At 43.1% G+C, this 18,904-nt stretch overlaps 1 protein-coding gene and 1 non-coding gene across 5 annotated transcripts in view; one reads left to right on the top strand and one right to left on the bottom strand.

The window, feature by feature from the left end:
* JMJD1C (jumonji domain containing 1C) overlaps nt 1-9,422 on the bottom strand; it is a 196,010-nt gene extending 186,588 nt beyond the window's left edge. For 2 of the 4 annotated variants that reach the window (XM_069980281.1, XM_069980284.1), the window contains exon 1: nt 8,972-9,422. In XM_069980281.1, the coding sequence (XP_069836382.1) occupies nt 8,972-9,142 (171 nt within the window). In that variant the 5' untranslated portion in view covers nt 9,143-9,422. The remainder of the gene's footprint in view (nt 1-8,971) is intronic. The other 2 variants (XM_069980279.1, XM_069980280.1) reach the window with 1 other exon arrangement.
* A 9,026-nt stretch (nt 9,423-18,448) lies between these two features.
* On the top strand, nt 18,449-18,638 carry LOC138800236 (U2 spliceosomal RNA). Its single transcript, XR_011364431.1, has one exon. It is a non-coding gene; the product is annotated as a U2 spliceosomal RNA (small nuclear RNA).
* Nucleotides 18,639-18,904: the final 266 nt, after the last annotated feature.

The raw sequence follows: 18,904 nt of genomic DNA, 5'->3' as shown, positions 1-18,904 counted from the left end.
ATTGCCCCAAGGAGCCGAACTAACCCAAACACACCAGAAAAACCTGCCACAGATTGGGACCACATGTTCGGCCATGCTTTGTTTCTACAAATTCCTGTCAGATCTGCTACAAATATTAAAGCTCTATAAAGGCTGCATTGTCATGGAAACTGGGATCTGTCAGTCTTCTCTGGTATCCAATCGCTCAAATGTTGGTAACGTCCAGATGTTAGTAGCCTCGCTGCATGTAGACGGAAACTTGCAATGACACAAAGAAAATGTGCTATGTTCTACAGCTTGCAAGGTCTTTATATTAAAAAATGAAAGTGCCCCCTTCCCCTACCCCCCTAAATTCTGCATCTAGATACAGTTGCGCCCTGCATCCACTACTAACCCCTTGTGTGACAGAGGGGAGGCCTGACCATCAGTTTAGTCTAAACCTTCTGCAGATTCCTACTACTTACATTAGGTCCCCCCTTATCCATGGCGCCATAACAGAGCAGCATGATCCGACTGTATTATGCATATCCTCGTCCTCTTGAGGTTTCCTAGTCAGCCCTTACTGAAATAAATGAACAATATCTGCTATGTAAAATTAGAAGTAGGGAAAATGGAGAGTAATAAATCTGCTACTTCCCCGGCCATCGCCCCTCCACCCAGACACTTCATGAAAGTAACCTGCAGGGAATACCAGCACACAATAATGATAAGCTGCCTCCGCAACGCTCGCCGCCATTCCACAAAGACTGATGTCACTTTACAGCCCCCTTTGCTGACTCACATGTTTGTCCAGGATTCTGCACATCTGTATTTGACATTACACAATTTTATTCCAGACATGACAAAGCCCAATATTTCCTATAATGAACTGCGATCGCCATTCACCTAATTCTAATGGATTTTGCATGAACATAATATAAACTGAGGATCTTCAAGGAGGGAGGTCTTGAAGGAGGAGTGCATGCAATAATTACATCTGCACATAAGCTTCCTAAAAAAATTAATAAATAAAAATGGAAGATATAATAATTTAATAATAATAATAAATATATAATTAATAAAACAAAATATATAAATAATAAAATATTATAAAATATAATTTGGCTGCTGTCACTTCTGTAGGTGCGTGCATACAAGAGCCCAGTATGTAGTCAATGACAGTAATTCAGTGTAATAAAAGTAATATGAAATGTTTATTCATGACCACTCCATGCTGCAAGGTCACATTTGATCTAGAGGGTGGGGGCCACTGCCGCACATTCAGACAAGCCAAGAATGCTTCAGCCTTTTCCTTGCAGCCTATTTGTACATATTAATGTCCCATCTACTAAGCGGTTAAAACAAAAGATTAGATTGATGCCAAGTCTTTTCATTTTTTTTTTTTGATGAGCTAGCTGCTGCCAAGAAGAAATGCAGGAAGCGACCGAGGGGGGAGCTGCATCCTGCTTTAAGACACAGGGGTTCTCAGTGATAGGGAACAAAATAAACAAGCCTGAGGAATTACAGAATGAGACCCAGATGTCAGATAGCCAGCAATGTCAACAGAGGAACATCCTTGTATGTCTTAATGAGGAAGATACAGGATGACTTCTGAAGCCACAAGAAAGTGAAGATGTCCTGAAGAGGGCAATAAAAGGGCATGTATAAAGTAATTATTTAGAATGATATACACTTACAATTAAACAAATATATCTAGGGTTTTCTATGCTCACCCTCACTTGTATTACTACCCCACTGGAAGCAAACGGTTAAATAGCAACAAGACAGACTGGGGCGGAACACGACCAGGTAAGATCTCAGCTGACAATGATGCAGTAAAAACATAGGGGTACAGAAACGCCTGCTAATAATGAATCCTATGGAGAGTGTTCCTTTAAATCAGCCTGTGGTTGCTGGCAGGGGAACTGAAGGGAGCAGAATTTCCCCTAGCAGCACTATTCTATTTTCAGATCACTCCCGCTGATAACTGGAACAATTCTGGTTATGTATCAGGGAATTGCTTCATTTATTTAAAGTAGGGCCTCCTCTCGGCCGCTGTAATTTACAGTGTAAAAGCCAAAGAATGTTTAAATAACAGGTAGTTAGGATACACTACACATAGCAACCAGCCACAATGGTGAGCCTGAGCCGTCAGGAGAAAGCAGAGGTCTTACAGGGAAGCTGTCAGCTCTATATATCATGCTCAAGTGTCAAGGAGGCTTTCCAAGCAGCAGCTTCCCAGATTTCTATTAACATTCACAAAGTCATTAAAAATAAATAAAGCAAAATAATTATATTAACATATTGGATATAAACAAACTGGCTCATAGGTGAGGTGTTAAAATGCTATACTCGATGTGTATGTGTTTTATGTGCACATGGTTCAATGAACAAGGCTATGGGAACCATTAGGGCTCATGCATACAAAGCAATAGACGAGGAATTGAGGAGGAAAAATTTCTGCTTGAAATTCCTCTTCATGGCCCCGTTCACACTGAGCAAGAACGTCGGAATTCCGCGGCAGAGCTCTCCGTTGCGCTCAGTGTGCTGCTTCAAGTGAATGAGAGGGCACGCGCTCCTCCTCTGCCGCCGCTCTCCGCTCAAAGAAGTGACTTCACGAATCAGACATTTTTCCAGCAAGGTCTGGTATTTTTCCAGCATGGTATTTAGACCATATTCAGGTCTACAGACTATGGAGAGCAAGTTAAAGGGGTACTCCAGAGAAAATCGGTTTCTTTCAAATCAACTGGTTTCAGAAAGTTATACAGATTTCTAATTTACTCCTATTTACAAATGTAAACGTCTTCCCATACTTATCAGCTGCTGTATGTCCTGCAGGAAATAATGTGTTTTCTTTTCAGTCTGACACTGTGCTCTCTGCTGACATCTCTGTCCAAGACAGGAACTGTCCAGAACAGCCGCAAATTCCCATATAAAGCCTTTCCTGCCTTTCCTGAGATGTCAGCAGTGAACACTGTGTAAGACTAAAAAAAAAAAAAAAACACCACTTCCTGCAGGACATACAGCAGCTGTTAAATATGGGAAGACTTGAGATTTTTAAATAGAAGTACATTACAAATCTATATAACTTTCTGACACCAGTTCATCTGAAAGAAAAATATTTTCGCTGGACAACCCTTTTAACATCGACTCTTTTTCATGTTCAAATTATTCCTGAACATTTTTTGCAATGTGGTCAGGAAATTATGTTGCCAAAAGAGTCCCGAGCCATAAGAGAATACCACTGCCACGAAAGAATGTACTTGGTCTACAAGATTTCAGTAGGTGCTATAGGTCACAGTGCCCAGTGCCAGGACCCAAGGTTTCCCTGCAGATCACCACCCATAACATCACACTGCCTCTAATTGCTTCATTTCTTCCCACTGTGAACTCTGGTGACATCTTTTCCTAGGCAAGCAATGCACATGTACCTGGCCACCCATTACCCTGTTCCTCTTCAGATCACTTTTGGTAAAACTAACCTCTGCATACTAGAAACAGCCCAACAAGACCTTATATCCTAATGCTGCGTTTACATGGAACGATTATAATTTGAATTTTCTCGATAACAATCGCATTTGAGCGATAATCGGCTTGTGTAAACACAGCGAACGATCAAGCGATGAGCAAGAGATCGTTCATCATGATCTTTTAACATGTTCTCAAATCGTCGTTGGTCGTTTGCTAAAAATTCCCAGATCGCTTCGTGTAAACAGTCTTTCACCGATTCACCCTGTGTGTGAAATGGGCTTAAGTGATCTTAAAACGATCGCAATAACAATTTTTCAAACGATATATCGTTCCGTCTAAACAATGATCGTTATAAAAAACACATTGTTACTTTGAAATCGTTAATCATTCGATTAGGTGAATTATCGCTCTGTGTAAACACAGCATTAGGCTTGCTCATTTTTCCTGCTTCCAACACATCCAGATTAAGCCCTGGCTGTTCAGTCTCTACCCATTTATATCCCACCCATTGTCACTATCTATGTTATTCACTTCTCCTGTAAGTGGTTTTAAAGTTATGCTTGATGTGTGTATATAACCATAGAGGAATAAAACGTATATTTGCTATCACTCAGGGAGTTCTGACTACACGTTGTATGTGTTATAACAGGGTCATGCTTCATATACTGCAAGATACAAGCAGGCGGGCAAAATAAATAAGTGTCCCTGATGCAATCAGCCCAGACACTGAGTGTTTCCTCATCCCTAGAGGCAGTCCCATCCACTGTGCAGCCCTGACAGAAGTCTGCATGCATCCCCCATCCCTACAATGCTCTCTGCAGCTGCATCTGTCAGTGACAACCTCTCCCGGGAGCAGAAAGAGGTGACAGAGAAACAAGAGCCAGGAAGACCTGCAATGAGTCTATTGTACAAGCCACAGAGTCTCAGACTATAGCACATTTTTGGCTGACTAGATTGTAGGATCATTGTTTTCCATCAAGGATGGTCACTGGCGACAACTGTTAGAGCCGGACTCATACCTTACTAGCTCATACAACATGCACATGGCAGTATGGGGACCATATAAGTAATGCGCAATTATATTTCCCTTCTGACCTATACAACAAACTGCTCTGCTATTGTTATAGTGCACACACATAATGTAAAGTAGCTAAAAGTAAATTTATAGACCGCTTCCACATCATCCAGAGGCAGCAGTCTTATAAGAGACATATTCCTCATAGACAATGAGTTGTGCTGTTTGCAGTGCGGGGAGCATTGGCCTCCCCATAGCAGCAGATATGAGGCCACACAGATTCTCTAGTACAGGGGTGTCAAACTCACAGCCCTCCAGCTGTTGCTAAACCAAAATTCCCATCATGCCTGGACAGCCAAAGCTTGACACCCCTGCTCTAGGACTTAGAGGGTCTAGGAGGGAAAGACATACTTTTAGACTATGTTCTTTGTTAAGACATATACACTATTCTTGGAAGGCCTGGCCCTGCACACATTAATACTGGGCAAACATGGGCTGCCACCAGGGGCTTCTGGAATTGGGCATCTGAACGTAAACATGCTCTAGGTTTGCCAACCTAATGGTGGGGTACACAAAGTCTGCCACGTAATAAATGCCACCATCAGCACTTCTGTTTTGGATAATGAAGGGACTGTATTTTTTTTTTAATAACATTTTTGTAATAATTGCGGGCGTCTTTTTTCCAAAAACCAAACAATGCAAAAATATTACAAATGATCTCATGGCACTGTGAAATATTAGACACAAAATCCGTCTTTCCAGCACCGCCGACACTGAACCGGAATATTACATGGAGTGCATACTGAAGACAATGCCACCGCTGCACAGTTACAATAGGCGCACAACAGCAGAAGCGACAGCGCTACCTTCATATTCCAGCTAATTCACTGTCTGAGCACGTAAGTGTAAGGCATAAGGGCCAAACTACAGCCGCTAACATCACCATGGCAACTGCCAATGTACGATCCTCAAGAAAGCCATGTTCAAAGCCACAAATTATTTTTACATACAATTACGAATCACTATTAAGCACAATAAATGCTGCATAAACAGCGGTCTATTTAATCATACCATTTCCTTTGTGTAGATGGTATATTCTCAGATAGTTGTTGCAGGGGTTTTTACTATGGTCCCTTGAAAAACCAACATTGTACCACCAGATATGCACCAATTACTAACTCAGCTCTGCTACATCTGTATACGATATGACAACGGCATAAATGTCTTTCGCATACAGGCATTGGCACTATAGGAAGAATAACATACGTACAGTTAGGACTAACTAAATAAAATCATGAGAAATATATATATATATGTGTGACTTCTCGGGGCTTAGACAGGAGGAATCAGTGCTGTTTATGGAGGCACAAAGACAGGAGAGGTCATCCAGTAATTTACTACTACACACAATCTGAAGTTGAGACATTAAATTTGGCAATAGCCCGGAGCTGGAGGAGGAGGAGGAGGATGGGTGCGCACGGCTAAGAGATGCCAGCTGTACAGAATTTCCTTCCAGCTGTTTGGCCTCTCTCCATACCAAGACAGAAAGCTGCTGGCAGAGACTGAATGACGACAGAGAATATACAGAATAGCTGGAGAGAAAACAAAAGGCCACCAATCTAAAGGGGCCAGAGCTGTCATCTGCCAACTAATGCACCTATACCTCACTGTGACATCAATAACTAACAGAGAGGAACGGCAATGAGAGGATGAACAAAGCACAATACATGCCACTTATGGACAAGTCATTTAAAGGGCACTTCCACTGAACGTGCCCCACTAATACAGCTGTACATTATGTAGAAATATGGGACCTAATGCGCTTTAGTAGGTCTCGGACGCAGGGACGTAACAAGACAACATGAGTGATATTTTGTGGCAGTAACATGGGATTGTGGCTACATATTACACCACAGTCCTTAGTAGCCTTATCCATAGTATAAGATTAGAATACCACGGCAGCTTTCTCTGTGTAATAGCGCCACTCTTGCAGCAGAGATTGGAGATGAGTTGCCATACCAGACAGAGGCCATGTACAAGAGTGGCGCTGTTTGTGGAAGGAAGCTGCCGTGTTATTTTAATGTCATACAACTCATTATTATTATTATTTTTATTTTCTATTGACTATCATATGTGGATGACATTTACTGCAGGAAAACATAAGACCAACAATACAGCATGCAATACCACACTCTTTGGCAGGGAAGGAGTTAAGCTCTTTTCCCCATATAGGAATGGTTCCTAGGGATTCCTTGCTCTTAGTACAGCTTGGACTGATTCTGTATCCCAGAGAGCACAGGGCTACACAATGTGAAGGAAGTCTGCTGACCTCAATGAACCTTAACAAATGGGGGAAGGGAAGAGATGTCTTGGCTCTATGATACGCTGCCTTGTCCCAGCCTGACATAGCTAGGCAAATGCTCCTTTACAGTAAAAGGGGGAAATGACTCCATATCCAATGTTGTGCAGAAAGCAGCGGTGGTTTCCCCGCTCTCTGGCCGCTGCTGCACATTCCTCCACCCCTTACAATAACAGTCCTGCTACAGGGGAACATACACTGCTGGGGTCTGGAGCGGAGGACACTTTTTTCCTTTTCCATTCTATCCCTTCCAACAAGCTTTTCCAGTGCTGTAAGACCCCCTTGAGAGATGTAGATGTAAAGCACTGGACAAGCAGAAACTACAGTAAATCACATGAAAATGGATGGGGGGAGGAGGAGGGCTGCAAAACACAAGGAGGAGGGGGGAAATGACTGGAGAGGCACATCTGTAGCTATGCATCCAGCTCCTCAGATTGTTTCTATTAAGCTGGGGGGGGGGGGTCATATATCACAACTAGGGCTTCTCTGGGGCCTTCTGGAATTGAAAAGGAGGCTGTTTTATGATCAAACATACTGACACTTAACCCCATCCTGCTCTCCGAGAAGCCAAAGCAAGCATGGAGCAGGAAATTTCCTATACTGTTACACAAAAGGAAAGTGTGGGGGGAGGGCAACAGGAAATGAAATCTGTTTGTTGTGTACTAGACATAACAGAGATAGTGAAGACGGGTCAGGCATTGCCATGGTACTCGCTTTATTCCTAGGGATTCATTAAAATAAAATAAGTGAACCCCAAAATCATAAACCAAGTACTCCACTAACACCCCAAAGGTGACGGCTCCAATACATTTCACACACAGTGCAACAATAGCGCCACAATCACCCCAAAAGAACTATACTATAGATTTATCCATAAATTCCCCCAACATGCCAGAGTTTAGCCATAATGCATTTCACTGGCCACAATGCCATATGTTCTAGCAGCCCCCAAAGACATAACCCATACATTCCAATGTCACTTAGCCCACATAAATCCCATAGCCAGCACCCCAATACTAGTACACGCTTCCATGCTCCTGCAGACCCCCGAAAGAGATCTGCAAGACTTCCGGACCCCCCCAGCACACACACATGGATCCATTCATCACGCCGCCGCTCACTACTACTCTCTACAATCTCCTCCACATCAAGTCACAGTCTTTACGCTTCACTCACAAGAGCAACAACTCTTCCAGCCCTGATACACAAAGCCTGACACATGCTGTACTAGACTGAAGGAAAAGAGCTATACAGGACAGAAAACTTGGTGACCACAATATAACAAATCACTGGACAAGAGGTAAAAGACGTCGGAATAAACAACCCCCCCCCCCATATAACATCCAGACTCCAGGTCTGACAGAGCGAACAAGAATCCAGAGGAGTAATACAAACGTAGTGAAGTTACAATAAGGAGCAGGGTACAAGGAGAACACTCATACGGACTATATACAGCAGTGCTGAGGCTAGACTACAACCCCCATCATGTCTGGACATCAGGTCGGATCCCCCACAACAGGGGGAGTACCCCAATAAGTCAGCAAGATGAGTTACTGGACCATAACAGTATGAGGGGCATGCAGCTGAAGAGCATGACTATTACAGTAACAACAATAGTAACACTACAAGTATACAGTAGTAGGAGGAGAGCCTGGCGTGACAGCTGGGCATGGACGGGGCATCTCTGCTCCATGCCCACTGCCATGGGACCTTACACACACACACTTTCCTACATTCCCATACAAACCAGTCCCTGCCATAACAAAACAAGGTGCCTATAGCAGGTCACTGCCACCAGTATGCCCAGTATACCCAGTCAGCTGTCACCACAGACCCCTCTTAAAGGGGCAGGAACCAACACAAACTTTACACTCCTGGGAGCAGCAGCTTTATTTATAGACAGATCACGTGACCCCCACTGCCCAGCAGGACCCTGCAGTTGCCCCCTGAGGTAGAAGTGGCCACAGTTGCCCCAGGTATGGGCTATTTGCCTCTTCCACACCAATAACTCAACAAGCCAAACTTGCTGCCCATGTGCGCGGGTTCTGCTGGGTGACAGTGTGGCCCCTGGAGCGGTGGGGGCCCCCGGGGGCAGAGCATGCAGCAGCTGCAGGCTTGTTACCCCGGTGCTGCCCCCTCTCCCGCCGCCGCTGTACACCGTCACTTACCGCTAGTTCGGGGTTGCTGTTGTCCCGGTGAGACACGGCTCGTATGACCCCGGCTCTCCAACCCCATCGGCCGATCTGCCCAATCTCCCCGAGCTCCGGCGGCTCCTCTCCTCCGCGGACCACACACACGAATCGCTTCCCAACCAGCTCCGGCCGCGCTCCCAGCGCCATGGCCTCCAGTCCCGGGAAGAATAAAGCAGAGGATCCAGCGGGGACTATAAGCGGCGGCCGCGCATACTGCCGCTGCTGTGCCCCGGCTCGGAGGAGACAGGACTGGAGCTGCTGAAGTGAACTCTGTGCCGGCTCCAGCCGCCGCTGCCGCGTCCCCCTCACAGCCCGAGGCAGCCTGACACTGAGCGCCGGCTGCTCTCACACACACACTGTACCGCTCCGCCCGTGTCAGATGCTACGAGGCTCACGGCGCAGACTGTGTCCTTCCGCCAGACTTCACTATGGCTTTCAAAAGAGTACCCCGAAAATTCTCCCCGGTCACCTGAGCCGGGAGCCCCGCACCGGCCCGGCCGTGTCACGTCAGCTCGCACCCAATCATAAGCCGTATTGCCATGGCGGCCAATGGCTGAGGGAGAGCGGGAGACAGATGTGGGAAATATTAATTACTTTCCCTTGAAAGACCTCAGTTACCCTGAGTGAGGAGAAGGCGGCGAGAGGAGGAGGAAGGCTCAGCCTGCTGCCCGCCGCCCCTCACACACTGCGGGATGGCACCGGGCACCGGCCTCCAGACACAATGTACACATCATGTATTATATATACTGGAGAGACAGCCTGGGTCACAGCCATCACTATATATATACTGGAGAGACAGCCTGGGTCAGCCATCACTATAGATATATACTGGAGAGACAGCCTGGGTCACAGCCATCACTATATATATACTGGAGAGACAGCCTGGGTCACAGCCATCACTATATATATATATACTGGAGAGACAGCCTGGGTCACAGCCATCACTATATACATATATATACTGGAGAGACAGCCTGGGTCACAGCCATCACTATAGATATATATACTGGAGAGACAGCCTGGGTCACAGCCATCACTATATATATATACAGGAGAGACAGCCTGGGTCAGCCATCACTATATATATATACTGGAGAGACAGCCTGGGTCACAGCCATCACTATATATATACTGGAGAGACAGCCTGGGTCAGCCATCACTATAGATATATACAGGAGAGACAGCCTGGGTCAGCCATCACTATATATATACTGGAGAGACAGCCTGGGTCACAGCCATCACTATAGATATATACTGGAGAGACAGCCTGGGTCAGCCATCACTATATATATATACTGGAGAGACAGCCTGGGTCACAGCCATCACTATATATATACTGGAGAGACAGCCTGGGTCACAGCCATCACTATATATATATACTGGAGAGACAGCCTGGGTCAGCCATCACTATATATATATACTGGAGAGACAGCCTGGGTCACAGCCATCACTATATATATATACTGGAGAGACAGCCTGGGTCAGCCATCACTATATATATATACTGGAGAGACAGCCTGGGTCAGCCATCACTATATATATATATACACTGGAGAGACAGCCTGGGTCAGCCATCACTATATATATATACTGGAGAGACAGCCTGGGTCAGCCATCACTATATATATATATATATATACTGGAGAGACAGCCTGGGTCACAGCCATCACTATATATATATATATATATATATATATATATATATATATATATATATATACTGCCATCACTATATATATATATATATACTGGAGAGACAGCCTGGGTCACAGCCATCGCTATATATATATACTGGAGAGACAGCCTGGGTCAGCCATCACTATATATATATTATATATATATATATATATATATATATATATATATATACTGGAGAGACAGCCTGGGTCACAGCCATCACTATATGTATATATATATATACTGGAGAGACAGCCTGGGTCACAGCCATCACTATATATATATATATATATATATATATATATATACTGGAGAGACAGCCTGGGTCACAGCCATCACTATATATATATACTGGAGATACAGCCTGGGTCACAGCCATCACTATATATATATACTGGAGAGACAGCCTGGGTCACAGCCATCACTATATATATATACTGGAGAGACAGGCTGGGTCACAGCCATCACTATATATATATATACTGGAGAGACAGGCTGGGTCACAGCCATCACACTATATATATATATATATATATATATATATATATATATATATATATATATACACTGGAGAGACAGCCTGGGTCACAGCCATCACTATATATATACTGGAGAGACAGCCTGGGTCAGAGCCATCACACTATATATATATATATATATATATATATATATATACACTGGAGAGACAGCCTGGGTCAGAGCCATCACTATATATATATATATATATATATATATATATATATATATATATATACTGGAGAGGCAGCCTGTGTTACAGCCATCACTATACATATATATATACTGGAGAGACAGCCTGGGTCACAGCCATCCAGGGGCGTAACTAGAAATGGCTGGGCCCCATAGCAAACTACTGACCACTAAACGGTCAAGTGAAGTCATAACTACATAACTGCTAGCTCTGGTCAGGAGTGCTTGCAGTTAAAGGGACATTTGCAAAACCCAGGAGACCAGCAGGGCCACCCGGTGCTGCAAATGATGACGGCTCAGGGGGCCCAGTGTATTGCAGGAGCAGGCCATGGGGCCCCCTGATGCGGCTCTGCCCGCTATGGCTGCTATAGTGGTAGTTACGTCCCTGCAGCCATCACTATATATATATACTGGAGAGACAGCCTGGGTCAGCCATCACTATATATATACTGGAGAGACAGCCTGGGTCAGAGCCATCACTATATCTATCTATCTATCTATCTATCTATCTATATATACAAAACACAACAATCACTGAACTCAGGGAGAACAGCGAAAAACTCCAACGGAGTACTCATTTACGAGTCTCCATTGATTGTCCCATACAAAATTTTAATATGCAAAAAAGGGGTCAGTGGAGCCTCAGTTACGAGTCTCAAAACACGGGAATAGCCAGTTATCCCTCTCTCCAGAGAAGGAAGCCCATTGCCAAGGGGTGCCTCCTAGTGGGGAGAGCACCAAACCACCCTGATATGTAGTCCCTCAGGTCCTCACTCTGTTGCGAGCTTTGGGACCTAAATAGGGAAACACCAGGGTGGCCCCTGTTTGGTGCTCTCCCTGAGTTCAGTGATTGTTGTGTTTTGTTGGTCTATTTGTCTTTGCCCCAGTAGCCAGAATCCTGCTCCACACTGATGAGGGGCAAATACCCCGAAACTGCATTCTGTGGATGGATGCCTAGCCTTGGTAACCCTTGTCTTATGTCGTTATACTTGCCACAGAGTTAGACTTTGACTCACAGGGGCCACCCTGGTGTTTCCCTATTTAGGTCCCAAAGCTCGCTACAGAGTGAGGACCTGAGGGACTACGTATCAGGGTGGTTTGGTGCTCTCCCCACTAGGAGGCACCCCTTGGCAATGGGCTTCCTTCTCTGGAGAGAGGGATAACTGGCTATTCCCGTGTTTTGAGACTCGTAACTGAGGCTCCACGGACCCCTTTTTTGTATATATATATATATATATATATATATATATATTTATATATATATATATATATATATATATACTAATATATATATATATATATATACTGGAGAGACAGCCTGTGTCAGAGCCATCACTATATATATATATATATATATATATATATATATATATACTGGAGAGACCGCCTGTGTCAGAGCCATCACTATATATATATATATATATATACTGGAGAGACAGCCTGGGTCAGAGCCATCACTATATATATATATATATAAATATATATATATATATATATATATATATATATATATATATATATAGCCAGACAGCCTAAGGTGCTAAATCCATTCAGCTATGTATGGGGGAGGGGACTGACATCCCGATAGGGTCACATCAGGGCATATTTACACAGCACCAGTTCCCACATAAGAAAACAGCTTCACTTTATATACATATTAAAAAAATCCACTGTTTTTTCCCATGTGGTGTCATGTGTGCAGTTTGATGTTATCAGGAAGTTAATAGGTAAATAAATAAAACCCTCTACTAAAAGGGTATGTTCACCCAGGCAAAAGTGAAGCGCTGCTTTGTGGCTCTCTAACCATGGGCAGCCTAGCAATGAAGCTTTCTTGGATTTCAATGGGAGCTATAGCAATGAACTGGATATTAATCTACCTTATATTCTACTCATAATGAATTTCTATGTGTGGAGCTACTTTAAGGAGAAGTCTGGCGAAAAATTTTATTAAAGTATTGTATTGCCCCCCCCCCCCCAAAAGTTATACAAATCACCAATTAACACTTTCTACCGGAAATGCTTATAAAGTGTTTTTTTCCCTGCACTTACTACTGCATCAAGGCTTAACTTCCTGGATAACATGGTGATGTCACCACCCCAACTCCCAGAGCTGTGCGGTCTGTGGCTGCTGGAGAGGGTGATGGCAGGGGGACACTGAGGGACTAGGGCACTGGAGGGACACTGAGCATCCCCCTGCCATCATCCGCTCCAGCAGCCACAGCCCGCACAGCTCAGGGAGTCGGGTCGTGACATCACCATATTATCCAGGAAGTTACATCACCATGTTATCCAGGAAGTGACATCACCATGTTATCCAGGAAGTGACATCACCATGTTATCCAGGAAGTGAGCCCTTGATGCAGTAGTAAGTGGAGGGAAAAAGCACTTTATGTGTATTTACCATAATAAGTGTATTGGGGATTTGTATAGCTTTTTGGGGGGCAATACAATATTTTAATAAAAATTTTCGCCTGACTTCTCCTTTAACACCCAATCTAAACATACATCTACTGGAGGTATTTTGGAGTCCCATCCACTTTGCTGTCATCAAGCAAGGGGTGTGAATCAGCCCATAGCAAGGGGTATTGGGTCTAGCACTGCAGCTCCACTTATTGTCCACTAGACCAGGTGTTTCCCAACTCCAGTTCTCAGAGACCAACAGGTCACATTTTGAGGATTTCCTTAATATTTTACAGGTGATATAATTATATTCAGGACATCAGGTATTATCACAGGTGTTCTTTATATGAATTATCCTCAACTGATGACCTGTTGGTGGTCCACGAGGACCTGAGTTGGGGAACATTGCACTAGGCAGTGGATAGAGTGGCAGTGTGCACATGTGCCTACAGCTCAAGTTCAACAGAAGACTTAGAAGTTCCTTGTCCAGATCCCTAGCGGCCTGCTTGCAGTGCACCAAGTGGCCCTATTTGCATACCAAGAGTCCGGCGCAGATAGCGTGAACAGGGTGGAAGTGGTACATTTGCTTTAACTTTTAACATGCCCGATTACTCCTGGAACTTTAGTTACAGACCTCAAAATGAATACATCCTTAACACACATTGATTTTTTTGTTGCGTAAATGCAACAACGGATGGCTGGACAGCAATCAAATGATTAATTACTGCAATGAAGTGATACAGTAATGATGCAGCGCTGCAATGAAATTATTAATTGCTGCAATTAAAGAATGCAGTAAAATGAAAGTGCAATGTAAATGCATGTGTGAACACAGCCTCAGGATTTACAAAGTTACATATCTTCATATGTAGATCTCACCTGTAGAATTTTATTTTTATTTACCTTTAGGGTCCATTCACAGGTACAGCATAATATAATGGTGTCTTCCATCATTATATTATATTCATATCTGCAGCATTAAATATGCAGCTTTAAACCAGCAGCAGATCTTATACATGTGAATGGACCATTAGGGTGCAGAATTTTTTCATTGTATCCTGCCACAGTCATGAAGTGATAGTTACCTTTTAAAGGGGTTGTCCAGCAAAAATATTTTTCTTTCAAATCAACTGGTTTCATAAAGTTATATAGATGTGTAATTTATTTCTATTTGAAATTCTCAAGTCTTCCCATACTTGTCAGCTGCTGTACGTCCTGCAGAAAATGTTGTTTTCTTTCCAGTCTGACACAGGGCTCTATGCTGCCATCTCTGGCTGAGACTGGAACTGTCCAGAGCAGTGGCAAATTCCCATAGAAAACCTCTCCTGCTCTGGACAGTTCCTGTCTCGGACAGAGGTGGCAGCAGAGAGCACTGTGTCAGACTGAAACGAAAACATCACTTCCTGCAGGACATACAGCAGCTGACAAGTATGGGAAGACTTGATATTTTTAATTTGAAGTAAATTACAAATCTATATAACTTTCTGAAACTAGATGATTTGAAAGAAAAAGATTTTCGCTGGACAACCCCTTTAATGAAGTATAAACACTGTTGAAATTGCCTATATTTTTCATTTTCATTTATTTATGATGGTTACATATTAAATGAGTTCTCTCAAAAGACTTATCCAGGGTTAGAAATACATAGCCGCTTTATTCCAGAACAAATACCACTTTTTTCCTTAGTTTGTGTGTGCCATTGGAGTTCAGTTCCATTGAGGTGAATGAGTTATTATAGTGCACACAATCTGAGGACACATATGGGGCTATTTTTACAAGAAAGCAGTTTTTTTCTAATCCTGGAAAACTCCTTTAAGCTGACCATATACAATACATCACCCATGCACATGCATGCTCAGCTGAGCATGTATCTGTTTTCAATGGAGAGAGATTAGGCTGCTGCCAGACTCTTGACAGTGGTTTATTGCTTCAAGAACAAAAGCATTTGCCATTCAAGAAGAGTCAGGATGCCCCCAAACACATTAGATCATTTGCCACTCCCACCAAAATTGACCTTATGACCTATTCACAGAATGAGTGCTAAGTGTCTGGGCCTCATTGCTGGGACCACCCTAGATAAAAACAATGGGGGTTCCATGTTCCATGTTTAAAAACAAAGGCAGTCAGTCATGTACAGTGCGATTATATCCGTTAGTCCCATAGAGTTAAATGCAGGGGCAGCGCCCAAACACAACCACTGTTCAATTCAAATAGAGCACACAAAACAAGACACTTATCGCATCAGACACTTAACACTTAGGTCAGAAGTGGTGTTTGTTAGAAAAGGTGTTTTGTTTATTGTAAATGAGACTTTGAAAAAAGAAAAAACATTTACACTTTAAAAAAAAAAAAACAGGAGAAGTCCGGCGAAAATTTTTATTTAAATATTGTATTGCCCCCCAAAAGTTATACAAATCACCAATATACACTTATTACAGGAAATGCTTATAAGGTGCTTTTTTTCCCTGCACTTACTACTTCATCAAGGCTTCACTTCCTGGATAGAATGGTGATGTCACGACCCATTTCCCAGAGCTGTGCGGGCTGAGGATGCTGGAGAGAATGATGGCAGGGGGACACTGAGGGACACAGGGCACTGGAGGGACACTGAGCATCCTTCTGCTATCATCCTCTCCAGCAGCCACAGCTCGCACAGCTCTGGGAGTTGGGTCGTGACATCACCATTTCATCCAGGAAGTGAAGCCTTGATGCAGTAGTAAGTGCAGGGGGAAAAAAGCACTTTATAAGAATTTCCCGTAATAAGTTTATATTGGTGATTTGTATAACTTTTTGGGGGCAATACCATACTTTAATAAAAATTTAATAATTCCTTTAATAATTCCAGACTTTTCTTGACTTACAGACATAAGATGGACATTTAAATCCTTACAGCATTAAATACATAGTAAAAACCCATATCAAATGCATATTTCTGAATATGATCATTCTATGGCTGGGTTCACACGGCGTATGACACCGGCCGTGTCACTGAACGGCCAGTGTCAGTGAAGATCATCCCGGATGATCTTCATTTGTGCTGAATTGGGATGTGGGCGCATCCGTGTGCGCCTGCATCCCAATTTACCATACCCGACAATGGAAAGTGTGGCCGGAGCCGCACTCTCCATTGTGTGACCTGTCAGGCTTGTGCGACCGCTATTCAATGAATAGCAGCCTCACAAAACTGACTTGTCAGTTTATCGTGCAGCCGCTAGGGATCCCGGCCAGAGTGTATACTATATGTATACACTACGGCCGGGATTCTCTCTAAATGCAGTGCATGTAAGTTGTATATTAATCATGGCTGTTGTTGCACATCGGCAACAACGGCCGTGACTAATACTCAGCTTACGTTGTGTGAAGGAAATATTAACAATTTCATAAGGAAAAATTATTATTGATGTGTAAAAATACAAAAACAGCACTAACATGAAATCTCCTGGTTAGAATCTATGGATCTGGTCAGCGATTTGAATGGCTGGGATGTAATGCTACGTTTCCCTTGTAGATAGGACTTCCCCCTGGAAATAACAGCTGATCCCTGGGAATTATAGAAGCTGGAGCTGTCAATATTAGCTGATCGCATTGCCTGCTTCTATTCACTACCACCCTACGATACTACCCTATGTATGAGGGTCAGAGGGCAGACAAGGACTTTGCTTGTCGTCAGTATGTAGTTTACTGAACACACTGACATTTTACTGTTTGGAAATCATAGGTTCTACCAATATAAGTAATTATCTTTGGAATGACTTCAAGATCCAAATAAGAAAATTGTGTTTGGCCATATCTCCTAAGTCGTTTCTGGCTAATATCCATCGTTCACTGCTACATTTGCTAAATGTTAGAGCATTAGGCAAAAATAATTCCAGGACTTAGTAAAACTACTTACTGTTCTGCCATTGGTGAGTCCTCGGATGACGTGTATACATTAGTCAGCTGCAACAAGACACAGCTGCATCTCCAAAATGAATGCCGGAGCTTGTACATCAGGTTCAGATAACATTAGAGATATTTATAAAACAGAACAACATTTCTGCCACAAAAAAAAAATTGAAGTATATCAAAGATGTAATATGGTATTGCAGTAAGTCGCCTAGAAAACACAGATGTTCCAGATCAAATGGTTCTTCATTTTCAGGGACAAACCAAACATTTCTAAACAACGTAAGAGGATTCACAAATGGAGCCAGGCCCACACAGAGACTAAATTAATCTCAGTCCATTCAATTTCCACCCTTTTTTTCGTGAAGGGATTACAGTGTTCTCCAGGACGGAACAAGTGATGAGGATAATTATTATTATTACTTAATATATTCGACATAAAAAAGCTCATAGTTTGACATTCTGAATCCTACAGAGCCATTTCTGTATTATTTATACCTAATGTGGAAGATTTTATTGTGGGGGAGGGGGACTCTTTGGCAGCAGTACTCACACAGAGACTTCCTTTCCCTTATTTCTATGGCCAGTCATAGCCCAGTAGATACTGCTCACTACTGTACCTTGACATAGTGCTAGTAAAAGTGCACTGAACAGGCTGCGCTGTACTGGCGGATGATTTACACAGTACACATTTACATTTACAGTAAAGATTGAATGTTGAGGGAGAAAGGTGAAAGATGCACTGGCTCTGCAAGGTACTGTGTGACTAGAAAGATAAGAAACATCGCTTTTTTGGACTTTTGGCTAAGATCAAGTGTAGTATCTGTTCTTATCAGTTTTATATCTGATACGTTGTCTAACTGGGGACCATATAGTAAATCCATCTTTAGAACAGGGCAATGGAAAAAGAGCTTGCTCTGTTATCTCCAGGCATGGGCAAGATCTGCAAAACATACAGATAGGTGAATTTAGATTGTGAGCCCTAATAGGGACAGGGACCAAAACTGCCAAACTATGTAAAGTGCTGCGGAATCAGTTGGCGCTATACAAATAAAAGTATTATTATTATTAGTAATAATAAAATAGAATTTATTAGTAAAGTAAAAGAATCAATGGAGCTGCAACACAGAAGGGAGGGGATATGGTCCCACTGGGGGGTGTCGGGCCTGCCCCCAGTGCATAGCGTACGACAAAAGAACAGCATTGAGCACGGGAATTGGGCAGTGTTTCAATAAAAGA

The sequence above is a fragment of the Dendropsophus ebraccatus genome, chromosome 8 (genome assembly GCF_027789765.1).
Source record: "Dendropsophus ebraccatus isolate aDenEbr1 chromosome 8, aDenEbr1.pat, whole genome shotgun sequence".
Taxonomy (NCBI): Eukaryota; Metazoa; Chordata; class Amphibia; order Anura; family Hylidae; genus Dendropsophus; species Dendropsophus ebraccatus.
This window is presented reverse-complemented; position numbering and strand designations above follow the sequence as displayed.